The sequence below is a fragment of the Prionailurus viverrinus genome, chromosome C2 (genome assembly GCF_022837055.1).
Source record: "Prionailurus viverrinus isolate Anna chromosome C2, UM_Priviv_1.0, whole genome shotgun sequence".
Taxonomy (NCBI): Eukaryota; Metazoa; Chordata; class Mammalia; order Carnivora; family Felidae; genus Prionailurus; species Prionailurus viverrinus.
The window spans coordinates 101385324-101405184 of record NC_062569.1 but is presented as its reverse complement, the minus strand read 5'-3'; the positions used below and the strand labels follow the sequence as shown (position 1 = coordinate 101405184).

Below are 19861 nucleotides of genomic sequence, written 5' to 3'. Positions count from 1 at the left end.
CAGGGCCAAGGAAAAAGACCAGCCCTCTCCTTGGGCAAAGTTACATTCTTTTTCCTACACAACAAAGTTGTTTCAGAATTGAATGAGATATACCTGCAATGTGCTTAGAATGTTGCTTAACACAAAATAAACATGAATTTTGGATACACAGCTATGTTATTAATAAGCCTTGTTGATTGTCTAATGTGTACCTAGCATCATACTGGATACTATAGGAAATCTTTGAAACATTAACGAGGTGTAGTGTGTAATCTTGTAGGAGAGATACTAAGGTTCAAGTAAAGCAAATGAGAGCAGAATGTGGTGAATGCAACAGTAAAGAAGTGAGCAAAGTGTGCTAGGGACCTGGGGAAGGGAACAGGTACTTGCAGATGGGGTTTAAGCTGCCCTGGGAGGACACCTGGGAGCTGGTGGAGGATGGGGAGGATTTTGATATGGGGAAGAGGGGCATCCCAGACACAGAGAACCAAAGGAATGAAATCAGAGATGGGAAAACAAGGGTACCTTCAGGGGACAGAGAAGGAGTGACAGAAGGAGGTGGGAAAGGACTGGGCAGACAGACTTAAGGCAGATTGAGAGAGGTTTTCAGTGTGGTGTGGAGCACTTCATGCTTTATCTGGCAGACTGTAGCGAGCCAGTGGCAATTTAGGGACCAGAGAAAACCCTGAAAGAGAATGCAATCCCTTTTCATAACTCCAATCTTTGCACCCGCTCATTCCTCTGCCATCACACATCACAGCCTCCCTCCCGACAGCCCCCACTTCACTTGGCCCAAAACAACTCCTCCTGCAAGAAACAGCTCAGTGTCATTTCTGAGCACACCTCCATTAGGGGACGCATTGTATGCCATTGGGACTGCTTACCTGTCTTTCCACTACACACGGCAGTGTTTTGTCACCTCTATATACTCAGTGTTTGGTTCAGAATAAGTACCTTGCGCAAATAAAAAGGAGGGAGCCAAAGAGAGGGAGATGGAATTTGGAAATATCTACAGAAAATTTAAGGAAAAAGAACACATATTTCTAACTAATTTAAGGAGAAACTAGGACACAAAGAGAAAGTAAAAATACCTAAGGTAAGACAAAATCTTGTAAGTGCCTAGCAAAGTCCTCTCAGGGTATCCCAAGGCTTGATGAGATGAGATGAGATGAGATGAGATGAGATGAGATAAAATAAAATAAAATAAAATAAAATAAAATAAAATAAAAATAATAGAAGAACTTACTTATACAACACGTATAAAGCATTTACTAGGTGCCTGAGATTGCTGCACTTGATTGATGTAAACCTGGTTAAGCTTTACAACCCAGTGATGCAAGTGCTATTATCTCCATTTTACAAATGAAGAAACTTGAAGTTCAGAGAAGTTAAGCAAATTGCCACAAAAGTCCTGATAACAGTACTAGAACCGTAAAAACTAGATCTTGCCAAATCCATTTAAGTGCTCTTGAGTAAAAGACATTTATGGAGATGGAGATTGACCCAGTGCTGGACTGCAACTTCACTTCCTCTTGTTGGTCGTAATAAAGAACGGTTTTCTTTTCATCCGAGGCGTTTGTTTCCATGCCAGGACTCTAATGCCTGAGTACCCATGAGGATGGTTGTGTTTGAAAGACTGCCTGCTAACCTGTTCCGGCTGAACAAGCCACATCTTTTTTTTTTTTTTTTAAGACCAAACATCTAGGAGACTTTTTATTGACTCAGAACAGAAGCAGCCCAGTGGTTTAAGTGGTCTGTGTAGTAATCGCCCAGCAAGGTTCCAGCAGAGAAAAAAATCTTTCTGCCTTGATACCAAAAGATCAGCAGAGGCTTTGAGCATGTGTGCAAGCTTGTCAGGACACTCATCTTCCAGAGTGGGGTGTGTTTTCATTCACTTTCCCTGCTGTGTGTAATGTACAAATTTCCTTTAAACCTATCATTTCATGTAATTTAGACTGCTACTTGTTGGATTTCTCCTCCTCCCTTTTCCCTTTCCTCTGTCAGAGTACCAAGCTTAGTCTTTCATTTACAGGACAGAGAAAAAAACCCTCGTTCCCGAGGGGACCTAGCTGAGGAGCTTCCCTGGATCCTGACCATTCTGCAGTTTGTCAAATGAATCTTAAAATAACCCTGCCCTGTGAAAAATTTCAGCGGAGCTAAGTAACAATGAAGGTGTTTTTTTTTAAAGTCCCCACAATAAATTTCATAAAGATGTCCCACAGAGCCATCAAACGCCAGCCTTTGGAGTGAAAGGAGCTGTCACATAAAGGTTGAACAAGAAGTGAGCTACTGGCCAGTGTGTTCAATGTGCAGATCCACCGCTAGCCAATCGCAAGATGGGAAAATGAGGGCCTCCACCTGTGTGAAGGGGAATTTCTCCAGCAACTTCACAAAATGCTCAGATGAGCCAAAAATAAATAAAAGACCACCCCTCAGGCTTGGATTGATTTGCTTCTTGCGAATATGATGAGTCAAGTCCATAAGCACATTTTCTGCTTAAGTATTGGCAGTATGAAAGAAACGTATCTTATTGCTTTGCAATGATTAATAATCCTTGTTAAAATAGGGTCATGAATTCCGTTAGTGAACTGTTACTAAATTGGAATCATCCGGTTCTTAAGGAAGAAGAGATCCTAAGGCTCATTTGACCCACCTTCCTAAATTTGCAAATGGAGCGACCAACCTCCAGTGTGAATTTGCAATGTGAAGTTCACACAAGTAATCAGAGCAGAACCAGCACTGGGATTGAAAGCTCTGAGCTGAGGAACGACAAAGAAAATGTTTCCTCAACTGAGAGAAGGTTACAGTGCCCTCGTGTGTCCCTACATAGAAATTATTCATGTCTTTACAAAATAGAGAGTCACTTTAATCTCTCCTTCAAGTTCCTGCATTGGGATGAGGGCAGGTATTTAGCACTAAAAACAAACCCTGCGATCACCATGTTTTCAGAAGTAAATATGCAGTGCATTTGACTTATTTAATCATTAAGGATATGGAAGCAACAATATCCCTAGAGCCGCTTTGTGTGGATTCTGGTTGAACAGACTTGGATTTCTGTCCCAGGCCACTTGAGATCTCTGTAGCCCTGAACTAGTCGCAAAACCAGCCTGCCCCTCAGTTCCTCATCTGTAAAATGCTGGTAATCACTGCCCTGCAGGATTGTGGCAGAGATGAAAATGTCGTGGGATTTTTTACCTCAATCCCCGGGGTTCGTGGTCTCGCCACTTGGAAGAATGAAGAAAGAAGTGGACACAAAATGAGCAGCAGGCAAAAGTTTATTAGAGTATAAGATTAGAAAGGAAGAACAGTAAGAAAGCTCTCTTTACAGAGAGGGGGCATTTGAAAGTGAGTGCCCACCGATAATAGGAAAGGGTCCTTGTTTTATAAGGTTCTGGTCATCCCCACCCCCCCAACTTCTCCCTTGTTCCTTCTCACATTTTGCCTTTATTGGCTGGGTAACTAACTCTAGGTGTTGGGTTGTCCATTCCTGATTGGCTTGTTTCCATTGTATGAGGGACGGTCTAAGGCCACGTCATTCCTTGTGGGTCATAGGTTTTATGGTCTACTCATTTTTAGTCAGGTCTTTTGTCAAATTCCTGAGAGAAATCTGGGGGGAGTAGGTGGTCTCTGTTACATTCTTAAGAGGAAACTTATGCCTGAGGGGGTTTGCCGTGGTCAGACACTCCCAGCATTGTTCCAAAATACGTATTTTTCCCCACCCAGGACCTCAGGTCCTATCCTTTCCCTCTCTGCCTACTGAATCCTATCTTTTCCTATCATAAAATGAGATCGTGTAAGCAAAATGCCCAGCTGGACATTTGGGTACATAATAAATACTCAGCAGATTGAAGTAGTTGTTATTGTCAGACGTGAGCCCTTACCAAGGATCACCCGCCGAGTACATGATGAAGGAATGGAATGCAAATGCTGGGGAGGTCATCAGATTGTCTTTGGGATACTTCTAGCTCTCCGATAAAGAGGTTTGCGTGAGCTCCAGGGGCAGGGGGAAAAGGAGTTAATTTTTAAAGAAATATGTACTCGATATATGATTCGTCCAAAATAAATTCTTCCTTCAGATGGGGAAATTTAAATGGAACTAGGCCAAATGGCTCTCCCATAGGTGAAATTTCTTTCAGAGATAACATCTGGTCCCTGGCACCAAGGGTCCAGCAATCAAAGAAAAAGTTTCTACTCTGAAAAAAGGTCTGAAAATTGGATTTATTTATGTCATTGACCCAGTTCTTTTCGAAGTCTTTATTTTTTGAGAGGGGTAACTATATTGAAATCAATAAGAGCAGAGGTGAAAAACAATAGCTGGATGAATTCATCCTTTGATTTTAATTTGCCTTAACTGTTTATTTGGTGAAACAAACTATCTCAGCCTAAGTGTTGGGCAGAACTGCTGTAAATCAAGTTCTTGCCCCAATGAGCGAAGGTTCCTTCCTCCCTCCAGTAATTCTCACAGCCATCCTTTTCTTTTTTTTTTAAATTTTTTTCAACGTTTTTAATTTATTTTTGGGACAGAGAGAGACAGAGCATGAATGGGGGAGGGCAGAGAGAGAGGGAGACACAGAATCGGAAACAGGCTCCAGGCTCTGAGCCATCAGCCCAGAGCCCGACGCGGGGCTCGAACTCACGGACCGCGAGATCGTGACCTGAGCTGAAGTCGGACGCTTAACCGACTGCGCCACCCAGGCGCCCCAGCCATCCTTTTCATACACGTGGGAGGGAGATATCATTACGTACACTACAAGGAGACTTGACTTTTTTTTTTTTCCTTATGTTTATTTATTTTTGAGAGAGAGGGAGACAGAGTGTGAGCCGGTGAGGGGCAGAGAGAGAGGGAGTCACAGAAGCCGAAGCAGGCTCCAGGCTCCGAGCTGTCAGCGCAGAGCCCGATGCGGGGCTCGAACCCACGAACCGTGAGATCATGACCTGAGCTGAAGTCAGACATTTAACCGACTGAGCCACCCAGGTGCCCCGAGACTTGACTTTTAATTGTTAGTGGAAGTGCAGAGTCTGGCGATTCTGTCTGTACCTTTCAGGAGCTTGTTGGAAAATTGAGAGAAATAGTCCAATAGTAGGTGAGCTGGAAAGGTGGTGGGGTGAAGGAACACGTCACCTATGCATTGATCCTCGATCTTTTTTGTCCTTACCTCACTGGGGAAAAGGAAAGGAAAGATTGGGCCGGCCTCTGTTTTCTAAATGCTTATTCTAGATACCATTGTCCCTGGGAGGTTTCCTTAGATGATGGCACTCCAAGAACAGATAAAAGGCTGCTCAGAGCTTGCAAGCCTCGCCCCTGGGGTCGTTCATCCTTTCTGGGAATCCGGTGCCTTTACAGAAGGCAAATGCACACACGAAGCCAAGGCATTTATTATTTATGGGCAGCTCATTGAGCTTACCTCTGTCTGTGGAGGAACAGAATGGAAGCGTGTGAGTCCCAGCAGTGAGACAACATGCTCAGCAGCACCGCACAGCGGGAAGCAGCACGCTCAGCCACATGCGCAGCGGTGCCACGTCAGCTCCAGAATGCTCTACTCTGCACGGTTGCGGTGGTCTTCTGGGCAGTGGCAAGCTTGAGCTGGACTCGCCTTGTGGTCGTAAATCTTTAGTCAACTAACAGAAAGGTATTCCCTGACTCACACTTGCAAGCCTCCTATTTGTATGGATTAATTGAACAGTATATCGTGTGGCTGCTCTCGTGACCTCAGTAGCATTTGTGAAACTCGCTCTTCCTGGCGTTTGTCTCCTTTTCTGCATTGTGCTCTTGTGTCTTGATACATAGCCTTTCTCCGTAGAATGGCCCTAAAATTTATACATCTTGCTTTTATGGATATTTAACCTTGCTAGCCCTGTGGTAGGGTTTTAATTCCAGCATACTTAAGAAAAGACTTTTCATAAAGGGATCTTTTTGAAGACCATCTCAATCAGAGAGAAGCCTCCTCCTGCTTTCCCGCCTTCTCCCACCTTCATGTGGCACCACCCCCACTCCCCAGCCAGGTGTACCCCCTGCCTGCAGACTCCAGCCCAGGCAGGGTGCCAGAGGCAGAGAGGGACAGTCCCGCGAAGGGGAGCCCTGCTGTGACGGGGCCATAAGCAGGGCTGGACAGAGACACGGTATGCTTTGAGCAGCTTAATAGTGCAGCACCCCTTCACTGTCTCGTTAAACCCTACTGGTTCTCGACTTAGAGAAAAAGGCAGAACTGAGACGGTACCACACCTTTGAAAACTCCCTATTAGGTTTGTTCCCTCCCCTGAGTCTCCCGTGAGCCCTGCAGCCCCTGTGATTCCCTCTTCGTTCCCCCTTCGGATTCCCAGCCTTCCTCTGGGCCTCCCACCCTCCTGTCTCCCTTTCCTCAGCAGAGCCCTTCAGGGCCTTCCAAGTTTCTGTCTCCAAGCTCGCGCGTCCCACCCCCGCTTAATACTGCTTCAAGTGTGTCTGAAGCCGTTGGTGCCCAAGATGAATATTTCAGCTGTGCTTAGCAAACAAAAGATACCACAGTTACCAGGACTCACTCTGCTTAGAGGAGAGTATGTATTAAAAAGGACCTTTTTTTCCTTATCACATGTTCATATTTGAGATAAAGAGTTTACTATGTACACTAAAAAGAGCTTTTCTTTCTCTCTCTTTCTTTCTTTCTTTTTAAAAAAATCTTGCCTATTTTATAAGAAGTCACTGGTAAGAACCTGTGTCATCTGGCACCAAATTTGCAGTTTACCCAAGGTCCCCTGTGGACTGGTCCCTTCAGCTCCCGCTCTGCTGGTGCACCCGTCCACATGGCTGTCCCTGGGAGCCCACAGTCCTGGCAGAACTGGCTGTCATGAGTCAGGAAGATGCCAGAGAAGGAGCTGAGCGGGCGTCCACAGAAAGAGCTGAACAGTAAGGGATCTGGAGTCCAATTGAGCCAATGATCTCTGAAGGACCAGAGGGGTCCCTCGTATTCCTTGTCACCATCTGAGTCTGAGAGTGGACACTGGTGCTAAGGGAGTGAGTAGTTCCTAAATAGCTCTTCTTTCTAAACTTGGCCTTGCTGATAAGTTCCATGTGCATACTGAGGTGTATGTTTAGCCATTTCTAAAATTAAGTAGTGGTGTCTCCAATCCTTCAGATTCTGTGTCTCCCCCCTCTCTCTACCCCTCCCCCACTGATGCTCGCTCGTGCGCTCTCTCTCTCTCTCAAAAAGAAACATAAAAAAAAATTGTATGAAGAACAGAGTCATCTGGGTTCTAGGTAAATCAAGGCATAAAATCCTCTTATTTTCTCAGAAAAAAATTTAACCCTTTAAAATGACTTAACAAAGCATCCGACTCTTGATTTTGGCTCAGGTCATGATCTCATGGTTTGTGAGTTTGAGCCCCATGTCAGGCTCTGCACTGACAGCGCAGAGGCTGCTTGAGATTTTCTCTCTCTCTCTCTCTCTCTCTCTCTCTCTCTCTCTGTCTCTCTCTGCCTCTCCCTCCCTCTCTCAAAATAAATAGACTTAAGATAAAAAAAAATATGTTTAAAAAATAAATTAATTGGGGGCGCCTGGGTGGCCCAGTCGGTTAAGCGACCGACTTCGGCTCAGGTCATGATCTCGCAGTCCGTGAGTTCGAGCCCTGTGTCGGGCTCTGTGCTGACAGCTCAGAGTCTGGAGCCTGTTTCGGATTCTGTGTCTCCCTCTCTCTGACCCTCCCCCGTTCATGCTCTGTCTCTCTCTGTCTCAAAAATAAATAAACATTAAAAAAATTTTTTTTAATAAATTAATTAAATAAAATGGCTTTACAAGGCACCAGGCTGTCATCTCTGAACCTCAGAGATGGACGGACAGTATCTGGAGGAGCTATTCAGCTGGGCCTCTCAGGTGCTGATCCCAGTTCCATTTGGGATCTGTTCTCTCTTCCTTTCCTCCTTAAGAGATGGGAGAAGATTAGTCTCTTTCTTTGGCTTAAACACGTAATATCTTTTCCCTTTTTAAAGTATGATATTGCTTCTCTTCTGCTGTTTGCACTTTGGGTCTAGTTGAGCCTATATTCCTACCCAGAAACCTTCTGGTCATATGAATGACGTAGCTCTGTTACGATAGAGTGTAAGCAAGGTTGTGGTCTTTTGCATTTGGGTATCCTTAATATCCTTTAGTTCTTGCTGTTTGGGGAAGGGGAGGAGTCTTCCTTGCAGCTCAGATCTTATTAACTTGCCCTGGACATTTTTTTTAGCATCTGTATTTTACCTTAATTTGGCAAAATTAATTTGGCATTCAGTGCCATTTTCTGCAGCATCAGCTCCAATGGGTAACTGGCTAAACAACTGCATCTGTTTTCTTGCAAGCTGCCTGCATTACTCTGGCCTCACTTGACAGGGTATAGGCTAATAATCAGGGAGAGAACATGTAAATGACAAACCATGTGACCCAAAGTTCAAACTGAGATAAAATAGACAAGCCCTAATTGAACATTCTAACATTCCTAATAGACAATGCATACACTTTCAATATATGTTTTAAGAGCAAGCTCGCAATGGACCAGACTGTCTTAGGTGTCGATAGAGATGATACGATTAAGTCCTGATAAAAGTCTGGAGTTTACGTGGAGTTTAGATGGCACCTTAAAAAATGAGCTCAACATAATAATTGTCTTTAAAAGAAATGTAGCATAATAATTATTATGTTTATTTGAAGCTCTCTGTTGATATTAGTAAAAATACTTCCCATGAAGTGGTGCCTTTTTTTTCGATTCTTAAAAGCATACTTTTCGAAGTAATTGTAGCATGGTGTCTTTTTCCTCCTGAATAAGAAGTTTATCTGCATTTCATCTCAGATGGGCCAATTTTAGTGTCAGCATATACACACAAACATGTACATAAAAGCTTTGGTAACTGTGAGACATTAGTTCCAAACATCCCTATCATGACCCCGCTATGAAGGCTCACTGGCTAAATGTTTGCTGTAACAACTTGTAAATTCATTTCACCTGGCATTCACGAGTCAAAATCCCCTCAGAATGCATTCACTCGTGTGGGCTGGCAAACACCTTGAAGTTGCAGGGATATCCAGGCAAGAAGATGGAGAATGTTGTTATCCATGGCTCAGCGGCTCACCCAGCAGGCTTGAGTTATGTGGATGTGCTCTCCACTTCCCATGTCGGTGAGAATGTCTTCTAAAACAGTGAAAAGCCTATGAATAAAACAGGTGAGCCCAAGAGGCCTGAAAAGCCCATACATGCAAAGAAAATTAGGAGGTGATGAAGCATATTGAGAGAGGCAAATTAACATCAACTTGGTCATGCCCCTGTGCCTAGGAACTATGCATCAATATTTTCAAATGTGTAAGAAAATATTGAGAAACTTCTGAAAGTATTGTTGATTCTGGTATTTGGTGTTTAAACTATATTATGGAAAAATTCTTTTCTTGGATGGGTATCTCAGCGTTTGAGTGTTGCAGCGATATTTGTGAACACTGATGGGTCGGGAAGGCATTGCCGTTTTTTCCGTTTCAAATAATAGAAAGAGGCTGGATTTGTTTTTCTGTACTTATTTTAGTACAGAAATCTCTTGAGGATGTCTAATGCTATGATATGAAAAATAGAAAGTTCAAGAATAAAGAATATCCTTGGAACTTCCTCTCCTATACTTTCAAATTCTGTCTGTAGTCAGTGTGTTTATTTATTCCTGAGTTATTTACATGGGAGCAGACTAGAGATAATTTATTATTTTATGTTTAGTGCCAGCTTACACTTAAACTGTAAATATGATGACCTGAACTTCCTCTTTTTGGTGTTGGTTCTGGATGTAACCTAAAATAAATCAGTTCAACTGCTAATTTCATTTTTCCTATTCAACCGCCACAGTAGATCCTGAATATAAAATGTTTAATGAAGTTTCACAACATTATTTAAAAACCGGATAATATCATCCAAGTGGAAGATGACACAAATTCTTTAATAGTGAAATAATAATAATGATATGTTTGAGCTCATTCTGTTGGCCAGGGACTCTTCCAAATGCTTACCTGACTTAATCATCTAACCTTAACCACAAACCATTGATGTTGGTACTGTTGTTATTTCCATTTCACAAATGAGGAAACTGAGGCACAGCACTTCAGTCCCATAGCTAGTAAGCAGGAGAGCCACGATTATGAACTTAGGCAACCTGGCACCAGACCCCATGCTCTTACCCACTGTGGTCACTCTCCATCTAGCTTATTCAGAGCTATGGTAATTGATCAAGTTGGGTCTCAGGACTGAACATTCCTCTTGCTCAGTTGGTACCTTGTAAATGTCAAGTCTGGGTCCTTTGGGGCTGAGGAGGCAGAGAAATTACTTGTTGAACTTGGAGATGCCTAGTGGGAATATTCAGAAGATAACTGGACAAGAGGGAATTGAGTTGGTTCCCAATTTATGAGTGTTCTGGCAGCAGGGAAGAGAACCTTCCAGTACTGGGGCAACTTATGGATGGATGTCCATGGAGAAACAGTTGCTGGAGGCATTGAGAGACATGCCGGTTAAGGATAAGAAGAGGTGCAGGGCCAGAGGTCCAGCCCGGACAAGTCAGATGTCCATTTAGCTACCAGAGAGTTCAGTCTAGAGTGATATTTCTCAGCCTTTTGTTTTTTTATCACTTAAGGAGTCTCTTTAGCCATTTCTATCGTGTTCACCACTCCCCCTCCCTCCACACACAATGATATTTTAATACCACAGATATACTGTATATCTGTTGAAGTACTGTGTTGCTTTATACATAAAAAGAGTGGGATTTTTTCATCCCCCAAGAACCGATTTCTGTCCCCTGGGACAGAATGTCACCCCATTGAGAACACATAGCCTAGAGGCACCGAGAGAGACATTGAATGGTGTGTGGTGGGAGTATGGGTTTCAGTAAACCAGCTTGGAGGGGGCTAATGGGCTTCAAAGTTAGAAGGGCTCACCAAAGGCGAAGTAGTATCTAGGGGGTGGGCGGGGGAGGGGGGGAGAGATTTTCTTAAATATGTGAGGTCAGAAGTTCTTTGTCATGGGGTCACCATCCCCACTTCCCCAGTGCCACCCAGAGATGTGATAAGGCGTTTCTTTTTCTCCTACTATTCACTTAACTCTCGTCTCAGTCTTCCTTCCGTGGCTGTAGGTCACCGTGTAATCTGAATTACCATTGTGTTTTAATGAAATGTATCATTTCAGGGTGTGTGGTTTGAATTTCCTATTTTATGTAGAGACCAGCTTCCCAAGAAGCTTGCTTTAAATTCCTTTTAATTAAGTGAATTCAGGGGAAAAAAAAAATGGCTGCTACTCCAAATTGCAAGAAATGGGTAATGAAAATGCTGTAACTAAAAACTGCTGTGTGCTCACTTGAGATCTAGTACTTCCGAACTAACAAACCTCAGAAAGAATCAAGTAGCAACTGGTATTCCAGACGAAGAGCAAACTGGTTGTCCCTGGTGCCCAGAAGACCAGCTCATTTTCTTGGACCTGTTCTCTTCGACAATCTTGTAACCTAATGCTATCCAGGAGAAAATAACATTGAGCACACAGCTTGCTAACTCTTCCCATTCAGATCTCTTTCCTCATGATTTTGCTGCCACGATGACTTTATTCTGAACTCTGTAACCCAGCCCCTATCTCAAAGGCCCTTATTAACCTTTCATAACCTCATTGAATCACTTACTAGAAAGCGTGGTAAGGAAAGTTATGTTCTCCCTCATATTTTTCTTCTTCACAAACAAACAGTGGTTATCCAACTGATCAAAAGGCAGGAAGTAGGAATTCCTGGAATGAAAGATATGGTGAAGAAAGCTTCTACCAAGATATGGGAAAGGCAGTCTGCCTGATTATTATTTGAAGATTTGAAAGTGCTAGAAGACCAACGGGACAAGGTGATCCCAGAAGTCAGAGAGCTTGTTGGGAAAAGAAGACCTGCTATTTATGGCAGCAGGTGTCAAGCCTGGGTGCACAATAGAATCACTTGGGGGTTTTCCAAGTTTTCCGTTCTCAACGCCCACCCCAGAGAAATTCTGACTCAATGGGTCTGGATTGGGTCTTGGGCACTGTTGTGTTTAAAAGCTCCCTGAGAGGATTCTGATGTGTACCCCCTGATTTAGATTTCAAAGTGTTTTCACATACTTTAGCCAGGATTTTGTACACCTAAAAACAGGAAAGGGAACATTTGTAATGCCTGTTGATTGTATAAGGGAACAGTAGGAGAAAGAGTAGTAATTGTGAAAATGCAAGGTGAGCAGAAAAGAATTTTCCAAATATTGGACAAAAAAGCCTCACCTTTGTAGGGCTGACGTTAGAGATGCTAGCAGTCCATTGAGTGCAGAACATGAAAGAGGAGCTTGTGTGGCCACATTTCTTGCTCTGTGTAGACTGTTCCTGAGATGACAACAAAATCCCCTACCCAGAGTCTGAAAATAGTCATCTAATATTTGATGTCTGGTAGTTCCTAAACCTTATTGAATCCACTCTATAAATGAGAAGTATGGGAGGAAAGAAGAAAAACATTTGTTGATAGTCAAGATGTATGTTAGAAAAGATCATGTTAATATTTCCAAGTCCATTTTGGGCGGTGCACATGATCTGCATGTACAGGCAGAAGACATGCCCCAACCGTGACCTTCACAGCTTTCAAATAGTTATAAGTAACAATTCCACACATGAAAGTGGCAATTGACAACCTTGGTTATAGCTGAAAGAGAAGTAAAGCCAACACGGGGCTCTCCCATTGGGGGGAATAGAAGTCAAGTCACAAGGAGGCAGAAGAAAAGTAAGTTGTGATCAGAAAGTAAGAATTCAGAAAGTAAGATACTGAATTTTAAGATGTTAGAAATGGGTGATGACAAAGCTTAGGCTGTGGCCAAGAGAGAGAGTGGCAGCTCCTGTGAACAAAGTAAAAGCTAAGCTGTTGTCTCCATGTCCACCAATAGATGAAGAGGGACAGCACTTCAGGTGCAGAAAAGAAAATCTTCCAGACCCTAAATATTTAAGATGAGGACTTCCAATTAATTACCCCTCCTCCCTCCAGTTTCTAACTCACAGAGCATGGCTAGTAAGAATAACAATAGCTCAGCACTTCTACATGTCAGCATTGTTCCAAGCACACCGTACCCATTCCAATATTCACTAGTTTTGTGACAAGAGGCACTATTAAGCCCATTTCACAGATGAGAAAACAGAAATAGGGTAAGCAGCTTATCCATGATGGGCTACAAATGCTGGGGAGAAGCTATAGACAGGGTTAGGTGAGAGAATATTTTACGGAAAGTTAAGTTCAGCTAAAGAAGCGGACTAAGTCCAGGAGAAGGCCTGCCTATCCACGGATATTGGACACCAATAGATGCCAGGCTTCGTGTAGAGACCTGGTGAGAGAGGAGTCTAAAATAATGCACAGGGATCATAGTGAAGAGTCCTGAACACCGGTGTTTGGAGTTTAAATCTGATTTGGAAGGGGGGAAGGAAGAAGAAAATGACATAATCAGCACTTTATCTTGAGATGATTCACTTTTGAATATGAACAAACTGGAGAGAGGCTAGAATGAAAGGGATTAGGTTAGGGTCCTTTTGGTCCGCATTATATGACAGATAATGAGTGTATGAGCAGGGGGGTTATCCTTGAAGGTTAAAGAAGAGGTGAGTTTGATCTATGTTGCAAAAGTCAAATACAAAGTTTTGGTAACTGGGTGGATGAAAAGAGTGAGGGAGAGGGGAGAATAGAATCCAAGGTTTCAAGTTCGAGTCACTGAACTACCGGCAGAAACTCAGAAGAGGCACTTTGAGGGGTGAGAGGAACAGCGTGAGTAGCTGGGCTCCGAAAATACGCAATTTGTTGTCAGTGAGCAGGCTATCGAGGTGGGAGACAACAGGAACTTGGAAACACGTTTGGAATTTAAAATCAGAGCTTGAAACGAAGATTTTGGTGTCATCTGCACAAAGGTGCTATGGGAAACCTGGGGAATGGATGAGATCTCTGGAGGCGGGAAAAGGAAGAAAATAGAGAACAGATCCTTGGAAAATACTTACATCTGGGGGCAAGGAGGAAGAGGAACCAGCAAAGGAGACAGAAGGAGAGTGGTAACAGAAGAATAGGAACATCTAGAAGTTTGCATCACAGGACACATGGGGATGGAAGGTTCCAGAAAAAAAGCTGACTTAGCAAACCCTCAGAGAAACCCAGAAAAATTAAGCCATTTGGGTTGGTTGAAAGGTTCTAAGGATCAGGAGGACAGGAGATGGCCTCAGGCGGGAAGGAGGGAGTGGAGAAAAAGAGGCAAAGGCAGCAGGGCTGGGAAACCTTGGAGAGTTTGCGCATGAAGAAAAGGAAGACAGTGGCTGCAAGGGATGAGACATGAGGGAAAGTGCTTTGTTTCCTTCTTAAGGTAAAGGGCACCAGTTAAACCTATTTTAGAGATCGATGAGCCACAGAGAGGGATGAGTGAGGATGCATAGGTACTGTCGGTAGTTAAGCAAAAATAAGTAAGCAGCAAAAGTACTGTCCACGGCAGAAATCCCAGCAGGATGAGATCCTAAAACTGTTTCAAACCTTATGATAAAGCAAACCAGAACTCATGGAGCTGCCGTCCTTAACTCCCACACAACAGTTCTCCAAGAAAATAAGGCCAGGGCCAATTAAACAGGTATTTCCTCCTCTTCTGGAGGAATGCATGAATTTAATGCACGCATCCCAGGGCAAAGGGGGAGAAGTAGCCATCACTATAGGCAACCTTAAAAAGTAAAATAACTTCTATCGAGTATAGGAAGAAGAAATCTTGCTAATGAATTTGGGCTATAAAATATTAGGATTTTCTTTTTATAAGAACTGTTGGCAAATTGCATAACTTGTAAATATCCTATGTGCAGGAGAAGGCAGGGTATTTTTACCCTGTGTTTTGAAAAACAAATAGTTAAATGCACTCAGGCCTGAAGGTTACTTCACTCACTCTATATGAGGTAAAAGCTTCCTGGGGAAAAAAACAAAAAAGGTGGAAAAGCAAAAATATTGATAGTGGTTAATGAGTGATGGCTGGCTTTGACTGCTGTAGGAAGTCTAAGTAGGACAATGCTGTAGAACATTCAGCAAACAATCTGTTCCATTGTCCCGTCCTTTCCTATCAAGGCGATGGAGGGGTGTGGCATTCTGGACACAGGATGTCAGAAAGGAAAAGAGGAATTAGAGAAGGGAACAAAGAGATAGACTCAGTGTTCCTAAGGAATGTGCACACCCTCCCTCTTCTGCGGGATGGCCTGGGCACCGTGTGTGTCCCTGTGTATTCAGAAATGGTCCCTGGGGCCCCATTGCTGTCACATTGCGGCACAACCCTCGGGCATGAAGAAAAGCATTGGAGGTTGTTAGCACATCTCTGTCTGGAGGTTGAAACTGGGCTCAGCACCAAGAGAACACCAGAAGGGATTTGTCTCTTCTCCGTGCTTGGATAATGGCTATTCCCTGAGACCCAGGGAAGAATTAAGTTCAACGTGTGCCTCACACTATATTACACACTCAGTCCTGAACAGCTGGGCTGCTAGTACAATTTAAAAAGAAGAGAGAACTGGCTGTTCACCATCAATGTATAATGTATTCATAATAAATCTCTCAATGAGGAGGTATAAAGATTTCCTGTTGCTGCATAAGCCAAAGGAACAGAGCATTAGGCAAGTATCCAGTGAGTCTCATTAACAGAAACAACCAATACGGAAAATCCAGGGGGACTTGCTCCACATTTCTGTTAGTAATGGCAATTTTTTTACCTGAAATATGCTAGTAATTTTCTCGCTTGTAAAATTGACTTTGCCTAAGGATTAATAAATATGCTTTTTCTTAATAGTTACTGAATAGCCTCCATGTTCTAGAGACTGTATAACAAAACATTTCTTGTCACCTTTTTTCTTTTTTGCTTTTTTGCTTTATTTCTGAGAAGATAAAATAGTAAAGCCATCCCAGATTGACATTTTAAAAGAAAATGGAAATAACATATATTTAAAATTTAGTCAAGGGGAGCCTGGGTGGCTCAGTCGGTTGAGCGTCCGACTTTGGCTCAGGTCATGATCTCACAGCTCGTGAGTTCGAGCCCTGCGTCGGGCTCTGTGCTGACAGCTCACAGCCTGGAGCCTGCTTCTGCTTCTGTGTCTCCCTCTCTCTCTGCCCTTAACCCTCTCCCATTCTGTCTCTGTCTCTCTCAAAAATAAACATTAAATAAAAATAAAATTTAGTCAAAAGAACAATTGATAATAATGAACCCTATGAATTAAAAAATTTTGATTCTAGGGGCACCTGGGTGGCTCAGTCAGTTAAGCCTCTGACTCTTGGTTTCAGCTCACATCATGATCTCACGGTTTGTGAGTTCGAGCCCCGAGTCAGGTCTTGCACTGACAACCCGGAGCCTGCTTGGGATTCTCTATCTCCCTCTCTCTCTGCCCCTCTCCTGCTCGCACTGCCTCTCCCAAAATAAATAAATAGACTTTAAAAAATTATAAATAAATAAATAAATAAATAAATAAATAAATAAATAATTTTGGTTCTAAAATGGGTGGTAGTGGTTAAGAACAAAGTAAGGTCAGAACAAGGACATTCTCCTCCTACACTTTGCTTGCCAAGTGCAGTCACCTATGTGGGGTCCCCAGTGTCAGAGCCAGTCACAGAGCCATCTAGCTGCTGGTAGATAGAAACCAATGACAAATGAAAGATATCTGTCAGAGATAATTTTCACACACGCACGCGCACACACCCCCCCCCCCCACGATAATTTTCACTTTAAGTTACTCCTGAAATTTTTTCATACCAGAGTTAGAACTGTGTCTGTAATAGTCACTTAGACTTTATAACAATAAGATCATCTCAGTGTCTAGGTGGATAACTACCCTCTTTTCTCAAAGGCAGAGGAATGGAACATACATTTGATCATTTAATAGCCAATTTGACTTTTTAAAATATGTGTCCAGAAAGAGGGCTGTGTTGAGTAACCTGTGTTGAGCTCTTAAAAATCATTATCTGATTTGTCAAGAAATTATTCCCACTGACTCAGGTGTTTACAATAGTAAAATAGCATGTACAATAACATAAAAAATAGTATACATAATAGCAATTGTCTTCTTTAAAATTCTGCCTTTCCTGGAATTTAAATGCCTGTCCCAGAATTATCGAGATAGATGTAGGGTTTTCATCTTTGTGTCAATGGCTGCCTGAATAAAGCAGATAGGCCAGCATTAAGCCACCTTCTGTAGGAGACACGTCAGCAACCTCAGTTTGTCGTCTTAGGAATATTCTTCAGCAAACATCTTTGTTTTCCAAACATTAACTTATTTCCCCAGAATAGCTTTCCTGAAATGAAATTACTGGATCAAGTGGTATGAATATTTTAAAGCTCCTTTTTCTCAGCATGTTTCTAAGCAGCTCTCCAAACGGGTATTTATTAATTCACCTTCTGTGAGTAATATACGAGAATTACAGCCATATTCCACGCTTAACAAGCTGCTAATAAGACTACATGACTTTTATTTGTGCTTATAGCAATCTTGGAAAGTTTTGCAAGTGTTCATTTACATTTTTTGTGTGTATTTGCTAATTTTGCGCTGTTTCCTGGTCAGCTGGCTTATTTTTCCCAGCTCCAGTCTCAACCGCTTTTCTCACCTCTGTTGCTTTGCACAGGCTCACATGATTCATTTAGCTACTGGGTAGATGAAAAGTCCCCAGTGGGGCCTGACCAAACCCCAGCCATCAAACGCCTCGCCAGGATCTCCTTGGTGAAGAAGCTAATGAAGAAATGGTCCGTGACTCAGAACCTGACGTTCCGAGAGCAGCTGGAAGCTGGGATCCGCTACTTCGACCTACGTGTGTCTTCTAAACCCGGGGATGCCGACCAGGAGATCTACTTCATTCACGGACTTTTTGGCATCAAGGTCTCGGATGGGCTGATGGAGATTGACTCATTTCTTACACAGCACCCCCAAGAGATTGTCTTCCTGGATTTCAACCACTTCTACGCCATGGATGAGGCCCACCACAAACGCCTAGTTCTCCGGATCCAGGAGGCCTTTGGAAACAAGCTGTGCTCAGCCTGCAGCGTGGAGAGCATGACGCTGCAGGCCCTGTGGGAGAAGAAGTGCCAGGTAAGCGGAAACAGACATGCTTGCAAGGGCACGAACATAAGTCTGTCTGCTTTTTATTTTATTTTTCGCCTATTTTGAGAGAGAGAATGTCCAAGCAGGGGAGGGGCAGAGAGAGAGGGAGAGAGAATCCCAAGCACTGCCAGCATGGAAGCAACTTGAGGGCTCGAATTCACAAACTGCAAGATCATGACCTGAGCCGAAATCAAAGGTTGGATGCTTAACCGACTGAGCCACCCAGGAGCCCCCCCCCCCCTTCTCCCTTTTCTATATCACCAGCTGGAGGGCAGCTCACTCCAGAGCTCTTAGGCTGGACGGCAGAGATGATTTGGAGTGTTCAATGTACACACACCAGTTCCTGGGCGCTTGTGAACTGGGATTGACACCTGCCGAGTATTTACAATTTGCTTGGCAGACTGTTCGAAGCATCTAGGTTGCCTTTGAATGGCCTGGCCAGAACCAGCGCACAACGGTGTAGTGAAATTGGACCAGTTGGTGATTACCACTTGCTTTATCTCCCATAGAATCCCATTTTCAGGCTCCTACTTCCCTTCAGGGATAGGCCGGTCCATTCTGCCTCTACCTCAATGTCAAAAAATCCCTGCATTAGCTGACAAAGCATGTAAGTGATTCGACTCAGAGGCTTAACATTTTAAAAGGCTCCCTTCACAGATTTGGGGTCATGGCTGGAGAGAGTTAAGGAAGGAAGAGCCCAACAAAGGGATCCAGGCTGGAGAGAATTCCCAGGTCCCTTAAGCTTAGTAGAGCCTCCACACTAGGCCTTGAGGAACGTCCAGAAAAGGAATGTGGGCCTCAGATATATGCTGCTCTGATCCCACAGGATGATAGATAATGGGAGAGGGGAGCTTCAGGAAAGGTCAGCCTCCCATTCGGACTATCTTTAAAAAAAGAAAAAAAGCAAGTCCCTTTCATTCACAGCTGCTCACTTACTCATACACACACATCAACCAAAGCATCTTAAAGAGGCAGTTATTTTTGAACTTGGGGAAGAGCTTTTAATTAAAAATCAACTAAAGCTTTTTCACTTGCAAATATTTTTTGAACACCAAGTATGTGCCAAGCACCAGTCTAAGCACCTGAGATAAATTAATAAATAAAACAAAGATCCTTGCCTTCATGGGGCTTTCATTCAGGTGCAAGGAAATAGATCATAGATCATCATCATAACAAAACCATTACAGAAAATGCTAGAAAGGGATGCAAGCAATGAAAACAGAAAGGCAAGTGTGATTAGGAGGAACCAACGTTCTGTGGGTTGGAGGGTCGATCTCAATTGTAAATAGGTTGATCAGGGTAGACATTCGAGGGAGTTAATCGTGTGGACACTGGGGGAAGAACTTTGCCAGCAGAGGAACCAGCCAGTGCCTGACGTCTTTGAGGAGAAGCAGGGGCATGGGGCTGAAGAGCAGAGCAGCGAAGATCAGAGCCCGTGGGTGATTGGTTAGGTACTCTGGCTCTTGCTCTGAGGGAGGAAGGTTGTGAGAGGGTTCTGAGCACAGGGTGCTGTGTCCTGAATTACACGTTAATGGAGTCTCTGTGTCTGTTAGGAAGAAGCCAGGGGTAGGAGGGGAACCGGTGAGAAGAGCATTGGTAGCAAGTGGTCAGATTTGGAATCTACCAGAAGGTGGAGCCAACAAGGTTTGCTAGTGGACGGATTCAGGGTGCAAAAGAAACAGGCTTCAAGGATGCCTCCCAGGTTTGGCCTCAGTAACTGGAGATGCCAGGTGGTTTTGCACACCTATAAAAGGGCAAAATAAATGTCTTTGACTCCACAGAGGCTAATGAGTTAACT

General features: G+C 43.4%; 1 protein-coding gene across 3 annotated transcripts in view; it reads left to right on the top strand.

Moving 5' to 3' along the window:
- The window catches only part of PLCXD2 (phosphatidylinositol specific phospholipase C X domain containing 2), a 51027-nt gene that overhangs the window by 14078 nt on the left and 17088 nt on the right, over positions 1–19861 (top strand). For all 3 annotated transcript variants that reach the window (XR_007155833.1, XM_047876129.1, XM_047876128.1), the window contains one exon: positions 17591–18051. Coding sequence is in view for 2 of the 3 variants with exons in the window: in XM_047876129.1 (XP_047732085.1) it covers positions 17591–18051 (461 nt within the window). In the remaining variant the exon portion in view is untranslated. The remainder of the gene's footprint in view (positions 1–17590; positions 18052–19861) is intronic.